At 44.5% G+C, this 15,387-nt stretch overlaps 1 protein-coding gene across 1 annotated transcript in view; it reads left to right on the top strand.

The window, feature by feature from the left end:
- ST3GAL4 (ST3 beta-galactoside alpha-2,3-sialyltransferase 4) overlaps window positions 1-15,387 on the top strand; it is a 252,299-nt gene that overhangs the window by 228,980 nt on the left and 7,932 nt on the right. The window contains exons 4-10 of the mRNA XM_029572370.1: window positions 3,366-3,446; window positions 4,029-4,126; window positions 7,153-7,216; window positions 8,560-8,655; window positions 9,594-9,783; window positions 10,932-11,075; window positions 12,136-12,279. Of these exons, the coding sequence (XP_029428230.1) occupies window positions 3,366-3,446; window positions 4,029-4,126; window positions 7,153-7,216; window positions 8,560-8,655; window positions 9,594-9,783; window positions 10,932-11,075; window positions 12,136-12,279 (817 nt within the window). The remainder of the gene's footprint in view (window positions 1-3,365; window positions 3,447-4,028; window positions 4,127-7,152; window positions 7,217-8,559; window positions 8,656-9,593; window positions 9,784-10,931; window positions 11,076-12,135; window positions 12,280-15,387) is intronic.

Genomic DNA, 15,387 nt, shown 5'->3' with positions numbered 1-15,387 from the left:
ACGTAAGGGTTGCAGTGGGGAGAGTGGGTCTCTCTTCATCACAGGCCTTATTCTGCCAGAGCCCACTGTAATCCAATTATTCCTGGGTTTTTGAATCCTGGCTGTCTGACTCTCTGTGGGAGTGGGGGGACGGATGCACAGGATGCTGCAAAGTTGGGGAAGCTAGGTGTGCCACCTTTTCAAGTCTTGTTCTACCAGAGCCCACTGGAAACCTTTTATTCCTGGGTTTCTGAAGCCTCTGTGGGAGCTGGGAGTGTTTGAAACCTTGCCAATTCCTCTTTCAGACTAGTCAGCTCCTTTTTCATTGCAGACAACTCTTGGCAAATTGGGCAATCCTTAATTCTCCAAATGATAGGCTTTGGGACATAAGCACCACAGTTATACTGAATTGAATAAAAGGCATTTTGCTAATAGTGACTAATATATAAGTTGTGAGATTAGTACTTAGGGTTGATATTATTGAAACGAGTACATGCACGTCCGCATACATGCATAGGTGGACGCGAGTACACATATGCTGGAATTGTAAATTGGCCAAGCAAGTGTGCACTTATAAAATACGCCTAACGTGCGTATGTGCACCCCTAATTTTAAGTGGCTACGTAAGAACCTTAGGACTTGTTCACTTTTGCACACACACAAGTGAGCACGTTTTAAAACGTGTATATGAAGGAAAAATACTATCTTCAGATCATCAAGACCCATCTGGTTCTTAAACCCGCACTGCCCTCCAGCTTACCCAGCCAGACCCTTCACCTGGTCTGTTTTTGGCTATAACAAGTTTTTTTCAGGCTTACACCCGATAAGGAGCAGAAGTAAATGTGTGCAGGTAACAGCCTGATGTGCGTTGCATTCGCTGTCTTTAAAATCAGGATTTATGCACGTAAACGTTGGCCCCGACCCTGCCACTAACACACTTCTGTTTTTACACGTTTTGTAGCTCGCACACATGCATATACACATGTAAATTGCCAGTTCTAAAATAAAAGTTGCTTGCACTCAGCTCATATACACACACACATGGGCATTTTTACGCCAGCGACTCTTTTAAATTTGACCCCTTAACCTAAGTCCTTGGGTGAACAATTTAAGAAGAAAACCCCTTAGGGGTAGGTGGGACTAAACATCCTGCTTTTTTCTTTCTTTAGTAACAGTAGTCACTCAAATAAAGACTTGCAATGGTTCTTAATATTCTGTACAACTAGGCAAAGTAGAAATGGATTTCAATCCATGCACACACAGATAATACAGAAAAAAAAGATTAAATTTAGAAGCAAAAATGGTTCTCCATGAGGTGTCAACCCAAAACCTTGGATCTGTTCCAATGCTGAAAGTATTTGTTCTCTCTTTCTGCTTCAGATCTTAGTTCCTCATCAATCAGCGTACACCTCAGTACCATAGCGGCTTACCGTATTTAAATAAATGGTAAAACCATTGCAATTCATCTGTTAGTATCCAAATTTATGAAAGGCTAATGGCTCATTAAACCTCCAGTGGTAAAACCACCTGTTCCATGGGACCTAAATGTCATTTTAGCACAACTAATGAAGCCAACATTGGAGTCAGCTTTTCTCAAGTATCTCACATGGAAAATAGCAGTAACATCATCAGCCAGAAGACTCCGTGAGCTGCAGTTCTTTCACGATAGGGTGGTTCTCTGCACCCATCCAAAATTTCTACCAAAAGTGGTCTCAGCTTTCCGCATCACTCAAGCCATTGTGTTACCTACATTCTTCCTGAGACCACATGCACATGCAGGTGAAAAAGAACTCAAGCCACAATGTCAGGCTTCACAGCTATTCATCTCTTACGGTCCTAACAGACTGGGCATAGCGGTTGCCAAACATACATTGTCCAACTGCATAGTAGACTGCAGCGCCCACTGCTATGCATTAGCAGGCATGGAAAGACTCCACCAAGGCTCCTCAAGTCAGAGCTATGGATGCTTCACTAGCTCATTTACAAGCAGTACCTCTCAAAGACATCTGCAGAGCTGCAACTTGGTCGCCATTACACATCTTTGCATGCCCTTACTGTCTAAACAATCTCTCAAGTAGCGTCGGTAAACTTTGACAAGACGTTTTGTATAGCTTTGTTCACTCTGCAGTCCACTTTCCACGGTGGAGTCCAGGTTGCTTTTTTTCAGTAAACTCTCCAGGTTGCTTTTTTTCAGTAAACTCATCTGCTCCAATCTTGGTTGGATCAACCAAGATTGGAGCAGATGAGTAAGATTGTTCCTCTCGTATCTCTAAATATGGTGTGACAAAAGCGATTATTGAACACATTGACTGAGACTGGGAAGTTTTAATTGAAAAAGCAAAATTTAAAAAAATGATGTTATAATTAAAGCAAGATGACCCCATACCGTATTGGAGTCTGTGGCATTATACAGACCCTAAGAGTGAGGGGCCTACATATACATATACTTGGCAAACCTTTCATATTAATTATTGACCGGTTGTACTATTGGTTTAAATTTGTGAGTAAATCATTATATACCCATGTAAATAGCTTTGAAAATTGTCCTCCAGAAGAATGCCTTTGCAGATGTTGTGTACTCCAGGGAGTACGCCTTTCCAATTCTATGGTCTCCACCACCTCCCTGCCAGCCCATGATTCCACCACTTGTTCTGTTAAGAAATATTTTCTGATATTGCTCCCGAGTCTGTCTCCTTGGAGCTTCATACTATGACCTTTTTGTTCTAGACATCTAGAGCATTCTTTCTTCTAAAAAAAAAAAAAAAAAAAGTGTGCTTCGTGTGAATTATTTATATATTTGTGTTATTTGAATGTCTCCATGCCCCCTCCCCCAGGGTATACATATTTAGGTCTTTAAGTCTCATTTCTTGTGGCTAGGTGCAGGCACTGGCTGTTTAAGTGCTTCCCCTGAGTCCACATCTGTATCCTTAGCTTTTTGTGCTTTCATAAATTCAATGTTGACATGAGACAAGGGGCGGGGTCCAGTCTGAATATTCTAACTTCTAGTCCACTGCTGTTTGTAATCATTCAGGAGGCATAGGATTGGAGGTCAGAATCCAGGAAGGCAGGTTATTTTTGGAATAAAACCTAAGATTTGCAGTAGTTAAAGATGGAGAATTTCTACTATTTAGGAGGGCTGGAGCTGAGTGAGATGGAGAAATTTCAGCCTGCTGGTGAGGGTATAATTTGCCAGGTCAAGGGAAGGTGAAAAAAAAGTGAGAATATAATTAGTATTTTATTTTTCTTCCAAGCTATTTTTAACTTGACTTGGCAATTTCTCATTGCCCTGGGCCTTCTTCATTGAGGACTGTTGCCAAAATGGGAAGGGCTATAGTTTGGAGGCTTTTCAGACAGGAAAGGTTAACCATCTCTCTGTTTGTTCACAGCCCCTACATGATTGCTGAGGATGACAGGGTGGTGTGTTTGCAGGGGGACGTGGAGAGGAAGGCAGTGCTGCTGATAGAGAAGTGAGTAGTCTAACACTGACCCCACGCTCTTCCTGTTCAAATTTAAACTGTGTTTCCTCTGAGGAAGGAAGGCACAAGCTGAAGATGCTGTACATGCTGTCACAGTCCAACTCTGCCAGTGCATCTCAGTCTTACCCCGCAGTGCCTTCTGAGGTTCCCACATGAGGACTCGCACACACAGCTCTGCCAGCACATTTCAACTTCTGACCTACGGCACCCCTTGCTTTTTCAAAACTGAAACCTTCACATAAGCGCTGTCAGTATACCTTTCTTCCTGAAAGGCAGCGTTCCCTGCTATTCCAGTACTGAGACCCCATGAAGATTATCACCTCGGTGATGGGTGTCCTCAGAGCGCTTGTAATGCCAGCTTTTGTTTCTCTGCCCCCTTCATCTTCAAACCCATTCATGCACGCTTCCCCCAGCGAAGGAGGAGACCAACAGAATGAACAGAGACCGCACGCAATGCGACACAGACTAAAATCAGATGACTGTCTGTGCCTGGGTGCAGCCATTACATGATTACTGGCAGTTGGCCCCCTGGGAGTCTTGTCTGATCTTCCCCTCTCTTTCTCTTACCTGCAGTTACACTCGGGATCATCCAGCATTCTTACAAATGAGTGACTACTTCTGGGAGAAAAACCAGTCAGATTACCAGCTGCCATACGGTACAAAAGGAAGTGGTGAGTAACCTTAAGGGGAGGAGGCAAGATGGCGGCGTGAGGTGGATGTGGCGTGCTGCTGGCCTGACCTTGTGATTTCTCTGTGGTTAATTTCCTTCCTGTGCCTTCTAAAAGCAAAGGGAAGGTGAGGGTTTTTCCATCCGGACCTGCTCACCTTAGAGGGCCACTCTTGATTTCATCCTTCGGGTCTCCTGCTGTTGAGGTTTCTGATGGGGGGAGCATTAGAGTCACCAGGGGATGAGGTTTCTCTAAGCCCCCATCGATCGAGGCTTCCTGCCACGTGTGAGGCGCAAACCCTCCTGTGAGCCGGCTGCGGCATGGGATGAGGACTCTCGACCATCTCCCGCACAGGAGGGAGTTGGGGAAGCTTTGGCATCTGGGTGCTTGCCCTGTCCCCAGGCTGAGTTTGGCTTTGCTGAACTTCTCTTTGGCAAGCTGATGGCTCGGCTTGGCATGGAAGGAATCGCCTTGTAAGTTGTCTGCGAGTCTCCTTTGTCTGGGGCTTGACTGAAACAGCCCTGCGGGTGAGTGCCTGCAACTGCCAGCAAGCCCAGCGGTGATAACACTTAAGAGTCTCTCTGGAAGCTTATGATTACCTTTGGCCAGGTTTTAAATGACTGTGCTGTCAATTTGCATTCCTTAACTACTAAATTGGAGCCTTTGGTTACGAAACACGAAGGTTTGTTACTTGAATATAGCAGTAAATTGCAGGAGGTCTTCAAGCAACTATGATTCAAGAAAGAGGAATGCTCTCTCTCAAGAGTCTTAAAGTGCTGGGGAGCCACTTGAGACATCTTAATTTGCGTATATTGACCTTCCCTAAGCTTACGGGGGGATGTCCCTTAGTAACTTTGAGAAGATACCGTCTGGAAGTTCTGCAAATGAGTGCCATCTATTAATAAGGTGTGCTTTTTTACCTCGATATAATGATTTTCAAAATCAGGGTGCTCCATATATCCTTTTTTTGGAAATCTCTGGACCTGAAATTATTGAGAAGGGTAACTTTGGGTCTGAACATGATCTTAGTTCTGTTAGGCGTCTGTATTTAAAAAAACTTGAATGTTAGTTTTTTGGGCCAAACGATCAGAATTTACTCTGCTCCAGCTAGGCCCACTGAGGAAAGAAGAGAAGGTTTCCTTGTGTTTGGACAAGTTGTAATTGCTTTATCCTAAGGGAGCCTTGCAAATGTATTATTAAGCATAATTATGAGTGCTGTTTTCTTCATACCAGCGCAAGTTAAATCTTTTGTAGGTTCTAGAGGAGTCCTAACTTAGTCTTGCAGCGGATTGATCTGTTATGAACTAGGAGCCTTCTTTCTTATTTCCTATGTTCTCCCAATTTTCCTTTCCTTCCCAAGAAGGTTGCTTATATGATTAAATGAAGGGGGTGTTAGATTTTGTTTCTGTATGTTGCCTTGTATGTGATTTAAAATAAGCTTCTTTGTCCCTGTTCTGTTTCTGTGCAAATAGATTTTGCTTTGTAATGTTTATTTAACATAGTAAATAGTTTAAAAAAAAAAGGTAACCTTAAGAGCCAGACTTAAGGATCAGGCCCAGCTAGGGTAAAAGTACTGCAGGTCAATTTGCCATTACAGCACTTGCAATAACTCATCCTTTGCCTAGTGTGGTGCAGCGGGAGGCAGACATTTACCCAATGAGTTAAAATGTTTGACGGTCACTGAAGGAGCAGCTACCTGTGCTGAGGAATGAAGTAGCAGCGGTAGTGTTTCCGCAGCACTGTGTTATGACAGTGGAGAAGGGGGCTGAACTTGGTTAATGAGGACAGGGGATCCTGTGGTGGTGGTGATTTATTGGGGTTGGGTTACTACATTGACCTCGCTTGGGTGAGTATTTTCTCTCTCCCTTTTCCCTGAATTCTAATCCTGTCCCTGCCACTGGCTCTCTGTGACCTTTGGGGGCATATGCACCAGTGGGTGTTAGAGCTAGAAAGGGTATAAGCTAATGCTCATATATGACTGGCATTAACACACAGTGTTGGCATTACTGCTTCTTCCCCAGCCATAGTGCACATGCCAGTTACCACAATGAAGTTAAGAGTATAGATATTCAAAAGCCGTTTAGACGGATAACTGAAAAGTTACCTATTTAAATTGCTTAGCAGTGATGTTTGGTGACTTTATCCAGCTAAATTCTAGCATTTAGCCGGATAGGTCAGGGGCATTCCGGAGAGGAGCAGAGGTAGCCGGTTAGGCTAACCAGCTAACTCCAATATTTGAAATTAGTCTGTGAACCTAACCAGCTAACTTTGGCCACACTACAGGCAGGTCTTAAACTTAGCCAGATATACCTCTCCGGCTAATTTTTAAGATAGCCGAGTATATTCAGTGGGACGCTGCTGAATATCCCGGTTAAGTTAGCTGGATAGATGTATCCGACTAACTTATCTAGCTGCTCAGTGGCAGAATATGAACCCCCCCCCCCCCCCAGTGTTAATACTTAATAAGTCAATCTCCCTTTAAGAATAACAAGGGCCCTCCATGCTAATACCATAACCACCATTTAAAAAAAAAAGACTTTCAGCAAACAGGTGCAGGTCAGAGTATGGCGCAGGGCCAGCAGGCATCGGTTTGACTTTGGTGCCAGACCAGCAGGAGGGAAGGTGGCTCTTTCTGCTGGTGAAAATCACTGGCTTCAGCCAAGCAGGTGAATGTTCTTGTGGGAGTGGTGGAGCAGAGCACTCCGTACCCCCCCCCAAGACACATTTTTGGGTCGGGCATTATGAATCGGGAGTCCCTTGTCTTGGGGGAGGTCCTTTTGTCATTTTGAGTGACAGGGAGAGGAACGTGGAGGGCTATAGGCTGTCGGAGAATGATGGGAGATCATGGTCTGGAGACTCTTATTGCTGCGGGTGTGAGAAGAGACCTGATCTTTACTAGGCATGCTGGAAGGTCAGAGAGTCCCCTATGTTTGATTAGGCCCTTCCCTTATTCAGAAGGCAGTATGTACTGTAAATCCAGGTTATCATTATTACAATGTTTTCTAACCTTTATGCTCTTTTGCTTGCAGAAGACATACTGCTTAAGATTTTGGCAATAACAACCAGATATGACCTGCCTATCAGTAGACAGAGGTAAGGTAATACATGAGCTTCTTGTCAGTGTTTTTCTTCTTAAAATGTCCTCTGCTGTGGCCCCTGGCAGGGTTGTGTGTGGGTCCTACTGTTGGAATAGCAAGGGGGGATGCAGGGCAGGACTAAGGTACCATGTTAGAGCTGTATATGGGTCTCAACAGTGGGAGGGTGCTGCAGAGCCAGGACTGAGGTGCGGTGGCAAAGTTGTATATGGGTCTCAATACTGGATTAGCGGGATAGGGGCTGTAAGGCAGGACTGAGGTGCATTGGTAAAGCTGCGTGTGTGGGTTTCACTATTAGAACAGAAGGGAATGTTACATTGCAGAGCTCTTGTGAGTTTCAGTACTGAAACAGTGGAAGGTGCTGCAGGGCAGGCATGAGATGCGCTAGCCGGGCTGTGTGTGAGTCTCAGTATTGGAATAGTTGGAGGGTGCTGCAGGGTAGGACTGAGGTGCGTTAGCTGTGCTGTGTATACGTACAGCATCTAGTTAAGAACATAAGAACCTAAGATATGCCATACTGGGTTAGACCAAGGGTCCATCAAGCCCAGCATCCTGTTTCCGGCAGGGGCCAATCCAAGTCACAAGTGCCTGGCAACTGCCCACAACATTAGATCCCAAGCTGCTATTGCTTTTGTTCATCTCATCATGCCTGCAGGGAACACCCCCCCCCCACCATGGCTCAGATAGGGTGTGTGCTTGCATTTTGTGGTCTGCCTCATTTGTGCTACTTATTGTCATCCCTGTCCCAATTCCTGTCGTTTCCCAGTTCTTGCCACCCTCTCATGCCATTCACTGACTTTGTGATTTCCCAATCTGGATTGCTGTAGCCAGCATTAATGCCATCTCCCGAGCACGATGCAACATCACACAACCATCTGCTTTAGAAACAGCTGGGTGACTTTACTTAGCTTAACTGTGCAATGAATAGCTTCCCTGCACCTTGGGGACTTGAAGGGAAGGTTGATTTTCGTAGTATAGCAATAGCTTTATATCTCCAAACCTCATACGTTTCATAAAGTGCTTGAAGAATTACAATTGTTCCACCTCTCTTCCCCCTTGGAAATAAATACTTTCTGAATGCATTGAATTCTGAGCCTGAAAAATCCCCCTTTAATTCTGGCTTCCTGTTTCTGCCCTTCCCTCCGCATATTTGCCCCATTATTCCACAGACCCATCCTTCTCCAGTGTCTGCCCTGCCCTAGAGAAAGGTCTCTCAGCACACAGAGTATACAGAAAATCCCTCTATGTTCGCTGAAACTGTGTAAGAGCACCGAAGGAGGGCAAAGCAAGATGTCTGTCAAGATGTTTCTCCTTACACTTTCTTTTGGATTTGTGTTGCAGTCGTCCGTGCTGGAGATGTGTAGTTGTGGGCAATGGACACAGACTGAAGAACAGTTCCCTGGGGGATGTCATTAACAAATATGACATTGTGATGAGGTAGGTGCTGGCATGGCCCTGTGCTGGAAGTTCATATAGTCAGGGTGGCACAGGCTTGCTTCTTTGTTTATTTAAAATGCTTCTATTCCGCCCATAATAACTGTGCCATGCTAGGTGGATTACAAAAGTAAACAAAGCAATAAAAACATAAAACAGACAAATCACAATAGACAAACTTTAAATAGTTCAAAATAACAATTTACAGAAAGGCTTCTCAAAATAAAGCTGCTGGACTGGAATTACACAATGTAGGAATGACGCAGGTATGGCACAGTGCAGGGCGTTAGACATTACACTTGACTGAAATTACACAGTGCAGGGTGGCACAAGCATGGCCCTGTGGTGGACAGTACATAATGATGCAGACACACAGCACTGAAACAGAATTACACAATTAAGGACAAAGTGCAGGGTGGTACACACACACGTTCAAACCAAAAAGCCTGAATATCCTATTGGGAAAACAGTCATCAGCAGTTTCCCACAGTGTAAACCACTCAAGAATCTTCTAGTGCTTGATATTGTTTGATCTGTTGGACCTTAACACATCAAGAGTCACTTGATAACATTTTTATGGGACTCTTAAAGGATAAACAGTCCTTTTTAGTTCTGCTTTAGAGGGGGGTTCCGGTTTCAACTTCCATCAGTAGCGCTATCATGAAGAGGTCCTTCGCCCAGAAAATCCTTGACCTTAGGGCGGTGCAGACGTGGCAGTTGGCTAGAGTTACCCAGTGCTGGGCATAGTTCAAGATGCTACAGACATGGCACTGGGCTTGGAACTACACAGTATAGGATGGGTACAGACCAGGCACCGGTGCTGCACCCAAGCAGTGCGGGCTGGCACAAGCATGGCCCCCCCTGCTGGACGTGGCTTCTGTACCGGAGATACACCTGCGCTCCCCTTTTTAATGTGCGCTTCCTGCCCCTTGTTCTTGCAGGTTGAACAATGCCCCAGTGCATAAGTACGAGAATGATGTGGGTAACAAGACCACCATGCGCCTGTTCTACCCAGAGTCTGCCGACTTCGATCCCCACTTACAGAACAATCCGAACTCTCTCATGGTGTTGGTGCCTTTTAAAACCCCTGATTTACAATGGCTAAAGGCCATCCTGAATAATGAGAAGAGGGTAAGTGCTCCACTCCTTGTTTTCAGCCGAGTTTCCCATAGGGAAGCTGGCCTCTTATAAAATCGCCATCTCTGTGGTTCTGTCCCTCTCTTAATAACTTTGGAACTGTTCAACTAATTTTATCTATATTTCTGCCAAAGATAGCAGAGCAGCCTGTGACCCCAGCTGATAATTTTTATGTGCTCTTGACACGTAGAATCCTTTTTCCTTTTGATGTCGTATAGTGAAACAGTTTAGTTCAGCTAAAATCTCGGGGGGGGGGGGGGGGTGTTTGAGAGTGCGGTGTGATGTCAATGAGCATTTTTTGCATTTTTTTTAAGTTTTCCTGCCATTTGTTAGTGCTTGTGGTCACCAGCTGAATCCATTTCTTGCCTAGGTTCCTACAGGGGAAAAACATCCCTAATTGCTGCACTTATTACCCAGAAATTCAAATAATGAATGTTGACATAACCAGGTGCAAATTTCACCTCTAAAGAAGGAAATGAGGCAGCATGAAATGTTTCCAAAATCACGTTAGGTGTTGGTCTGATGGCATGCAGTTGTTTTTCACAGAACATTTATTTATTTATTTACTCATATTTCACCGGTAGCTCAAGGCGAGCTACATTGGGGGGGGGGGGGGGCAGGTGTGGCAGAAGGAGACCCCCTCAGGCCCTAGAAGGGATAGTTTTTGCAGTGGTGACACCTCCTGGTACATCAGGATATTATGGGTTCAGGCTCTGAGGAGACATCTCTTCCGACCCTTGGGGGGAGCGGGGGAACTGGGTGCCCCTAAACCTTTCTAGTGTGATTGAAAAAAGGGAGAAATGTTGCGGTGGAGCAAGCAGAATAGAAATGAAAGCAGTCTCCTTGGCACATGTTTATCTTGCTCAAATTGAGATTGCTCAATATTTTCCCATCACTAGTGGCCTTCTGCCCACATCGTTCCCTATGTTTAAGTCAAGAACTGCAGTGCCCTCTAGTGGGCAAAAAAAGCATGAACCAGCTCTTTGACTTCTAATGTGGCAGGGGCATGGCTCCTTCTCCCACAAGGACCCTAGCAGCAGTGGTAACATAAGGCATTCGGCCAGCCCAGCAATCTGTCTGGCCAGATGCACCCTGATTCTTCAAATTCCATCCTAATGACGTCCTGTCCTGTCCTGTTACAGTTCCGTAAAGGCTTCTGGAAAATGCCCCCTTTGATATGGGATGTGAAGCCAGAGAACATTCGAATCCTGAATCCTTATTTTATGGAAGTAACTGCTGCTAAACTACTGAATGTCTCAATTAAACCACCCCGTAAGGATAAAGAGGTGAGCAAATTCAGAGAGAGAGAGAGAGAAAGTTAATTAGGATCTTTCTGGAATTTCTGTGTTCATATCTATGAAGTGTGCTTGCACATTATCTGTGTGTGTGGCTGCTTTTCTATATACTGCACTTGCCTTACGAGTACAGAAAGGTCAGTAAATGTGCACTACCATAAAAATGGGTAACCTGCTGCTATTTCAGGGGCTTCTACTAAAGTCAGATATACAGTGCCAGTGGCACCAGTGACTTAAAAGGACACCAGCCAATGGTTATCATGACAACTATCAATATATATCCACAGGATGTTGACACTAGGATGACCTGCCTGTGACTCAAATGGATACCAGCTCGTATCGGGCCTGATTCAGATGTTTGAGTTCTCTAAGCTGGATGAATTCCAATTGGTACCTAAGTACTCTGAGTTGGTTTGGACTTCCCAGCTCACATTGTCTCTTGTTTCTCACAGTGACCTGTATTATAGTAGTTAGACATCAAGGAAGCCACTCAACTCCAAGCCCATCTTGACACATTTTGATAGTCTGGGTGGAACCTGGGGATCAGAGTTAGGATTTCGGTGAGTAATTTAGGCCAGAATGAGTTTGATGCCATGTAAGGTTGACCTTGGCTTGGAAAATCCAAACTGCACCAAACTTGTTGTAGTTCAGAGATAACCTGAGTGAAATAAAAAATGGCTGCCTTCTTCCTAACTGTAGCCTGCACTGATGATATAACTACTCAACAAAATGGTTTCTTCACATCATCAGTACTTGATGAGAATGTCTTGGCAAATAAAATATTTCACTTTGGTTCCTTTGTTATATTGCTAAATACATTCCCCAATAAGCATGGTTAGCAGGCTGTGTAATATTGTAACAGGAAGAGAAAATGGGTAAGCTGGATGGGCCTTATAGTCATCATTTGCTTTCATATTCTTTCTTTTTAAGAGTCTGAATTAAAGGCCATTTGCACAGATGTGCCAGGTGCATCTTATGCCGGTAAATTCCAGTAATTGTTATATGGTTTTACTTTTTTTCCATTTCTCTCTCTCCCTCGCTCTCTCTCCAGAAACCTACTACAGGCCTATTAGCCATCACCTTTGCACTGCACCTCTGTGATGTGGTCCATATTGCAGGCTTTGGCTACCCAGAATCCACTAACAAGAAGCAGACAATACACTATTATGAGCAGATCACACTGAAGTCCATGGCGGTGAGTCACATCACTGTAATACATGAAAAGAGTAGGGCATTAGATAAATCTTTGGAATGAAAAGATCCTTTTCAGTGTTTCTACATCGAACAGAAGGGCTGAATTAACAATGATACATGGGTGACATCACTCCGAGTTCAGTAAAAGATTAGTGAGCATGCAAGGTTGTTCCTGCATATGCGCTGCAATGTGAGTCCCTCAGTCTGATTTTGTCCCAGCTTCCATATGGACATCTGACCTGGCTCTCTCAAATTTTTCAATATTCATTCTATATTTTTGCCTCTGCCTCATAGCAGTTTCTTTTTCCACTACCTCCCCGCAAAAGAATAAATAGTAAATAAGTAATAGATAGTATTAAAAGGAGATCAGGCCCAAGAAGCCAGTTATCAGTGGCTTCAAGTCTTGTATCTGTAGACACCAGATGTCAATCACTGACCACAACATTTATTTATTTATTTATTTATTTATTTATTTATTTTTGGGTTTTTATATACCGATCTTCTTGCATTGGATGCAAATCAAACCGGTTTACAGTGAAACAATTTAACTTGCCTAGGAGCATTACATGGAACAAAGAACATCAAACCAATAAGAGTGCTTATGAGCATTACATAGAAACAAAAGAGGAACACTTAAACATTTAAACCTATAAAAAACCTTTGGTAACTCTTCTTATACAAAAAGTGAGAAAAGAGCCATCAATGTTAAAACGAGATCAAGCGGATGATTGTCTCGATTGAGAAGGAATATTGGGAAGGGAGATAGAGGGCGGACACGGGGAATGGAAGAAGGGGTGGCAACAAGGGGTGGCAACATGGCAAACTGTTACAATTATGGTTAGATGTCTCCTAGGACCCAGCAATTGAGGGCCTGGAAAATGCAGTATTTTCAGAGGGCACTCAAAGAATGTACCTTCGAGTCAGGTTGTAGAAGTCGCTCCTCTTCTCAGAGCACAATATCCCTCGAGTACTCAATATGTGGAGCCAAACAAGGCATTCCATCACTGCTCTGTGGCAAAAGCCACCCTTCTGTAGTGCCAGGCTCTGGATCCACTGCAGGTATGGGATTGAGAAAGGCACAGAAGCACTCAGTATCGCAAAAGGCATGGACGTCAGTGGCTAAATGGGGCTTGTCCTCAAGGTGAAGCTCTTCAGTGCCAAAGGGAAAGAAACATGGTGCCACATGTCAAGTCTCTTTGACTTTCATAGCTCAGAAGATCCCGATAGTTCCAGTTCACCTTTTCTTCCTGGATCCCTGTGCATGCAGAGCTCCGTTCTTCCTCCAAGTCCTGGATCAGTGTTTCCCCATTATTTGGTTCATAGGAAGGGTTACTAGCAATTCCATCAGACATCTTGCTGGACTTACTGCAACAATCTTCCCCTCCTGAGGACCTCTGCTATTCTTGACAAGATGCAAGGGTACTGAATCTCAATGGCATAAAGGAAGCAGATCCAAGAATGTAGGTTTTCAACCTTATGCAGCTCCTATAGTCCCATGTGGATTTGGCCACAATCCTCATACACAGATTGCTCTGGGATCTCCAGTCCAGGATGTGGCAGAATCCACCACATGCCTGCCGATAGCTAGGAAATTTGACTTGAAGTATAGGGTGTAGCCGGCTGCTGGATTTTGTTGGTACAGCTCCTTCACCTCACTGTAGTAGTGGAGGTTACTTTCAAGAGGACCAAGACAACTAGGGAAATTTCTAAAACCCTACTGGGTAAGGACACAAAGCTACCTGACACCTTTGGGAAGAAGGTTTCTCAAAGTTCAATACTGAGCTTCCGTATAGCAGTGCACCAGTTGCATATTGTGCAGTACTTACATGAATATATTAAGAAGATGAAGCTCTAACAGAATCCTTAGACCATGAGCATGCCACAGTACGTAAGACAGTTGAAGACACCAAGAAGTGTGAGTGGTATCTAGTCTGTGACAGTGTTGTAAGGGCTTTGCAGCCACCATTGGGTCCCATAGATTGGCTTGGTTACATGCTAGTGCAGGATCAGATTGCAGATGGCCCTTGTTTAGGGGCCAATTTATTCTTTCTGTCGGCGGAAGGAGGCTACCAACCTCTGGCTCCCCAGTTCCAATAGTTCTTTTATAACCATGGGTATTTACAGAGAGGTGTCTTCTGGTCTTACTAATATCCTCTTCTGTTCCTTCTTAACAGCAGCAACAGCAGCTTCCCACCAGAGGGCATTAGCAGGAAAGGTGTTAGCCTAAAACCCCACAACAACCACAGGTAAAACCTGGACCCAGTTTTTGATGTGCTTCAAGCCTGATTCCATGCTATCTCCAGTGAGGAAGAGAGTACAGTCTTTTCTTTGGAAGTGGAAAAAGATCACCACGGATTACTGGATTCACTTCATAGGAACATAGATGGATTCAGTTTGGGACCAAGCATTCCTCCCAAGCAAAAGGGCCCTGGTGCTAAGGAGGCTAGTAAATACCCTTTTGCAGTGGAATCATGCTTCAGCAAAATGAGTCCTAGTCATCCTGAGGCATATGGCAGCAGCAGTTCATGTCACCCTGGTGATTTGACTGCATATAATAAACATTCAGTGGGGCCTTGGGTTCAGTAGGATCAGCTACGACACCACATCAGGTTATTAGCTGGAACAAACACAGCTGTTTGGTGGTTGAAGCCATTGGTTTCGGATATGAGACTCTCCCTGTGGGTGTCACTTCATCAAGTGACTCTGTTCACTGATGCTTCCACCAGGGGTGGGGAACTTACAGAGATATAGCTCAAACCCAGAGGACATGGTCTTTAGTGGAGAGTCATCTTCAAATCAACCTCCTAGAGCTGCATGCCATCCAGTACAAGTTGAGAGCTTTCTCTCACCTTCTAGGGCAGTGGTTCTCAACCCTGTCCTGGGGACCCCCCAGCCAGTCGGGTTTTCGGGATATCCACAATGAATATGCATGAGAGAAAATTTGCATGTTATGGAGGCAGTGTATGCAAATTTTCTCTCATGCATATTCATTGTGGATATCCCGAAAACCCGACTGGCGGGGGGGGGGGGGGTCCCCAGGACAGGACAGGATTGAGAACCACTGTTCTAGGGGGAAAGGAGAATCTTGATTCAAATAGAAAATGAAGTT

The sequence above is a fragment of the Rhinatrema bivittatum genome, chromosome 12 (assembly GCF_901001135.1).
Source record: "Rhinatrema bivittatum chromosome 12, aRhiBiv1.1, whole genome shotgun sequence".
NCBI classification, from domain to species: Eukaryota; Metazoa; Chordata; class Amphibia; order Gymnophiona; family Rhinatrematidae; genus Rhinatrema; species Rhinatrema bivittatum.
Note: the sequence above shows the minus strand (reverse complement) of the source record. Positions and strands in the feature narration are given on the sequence as shown.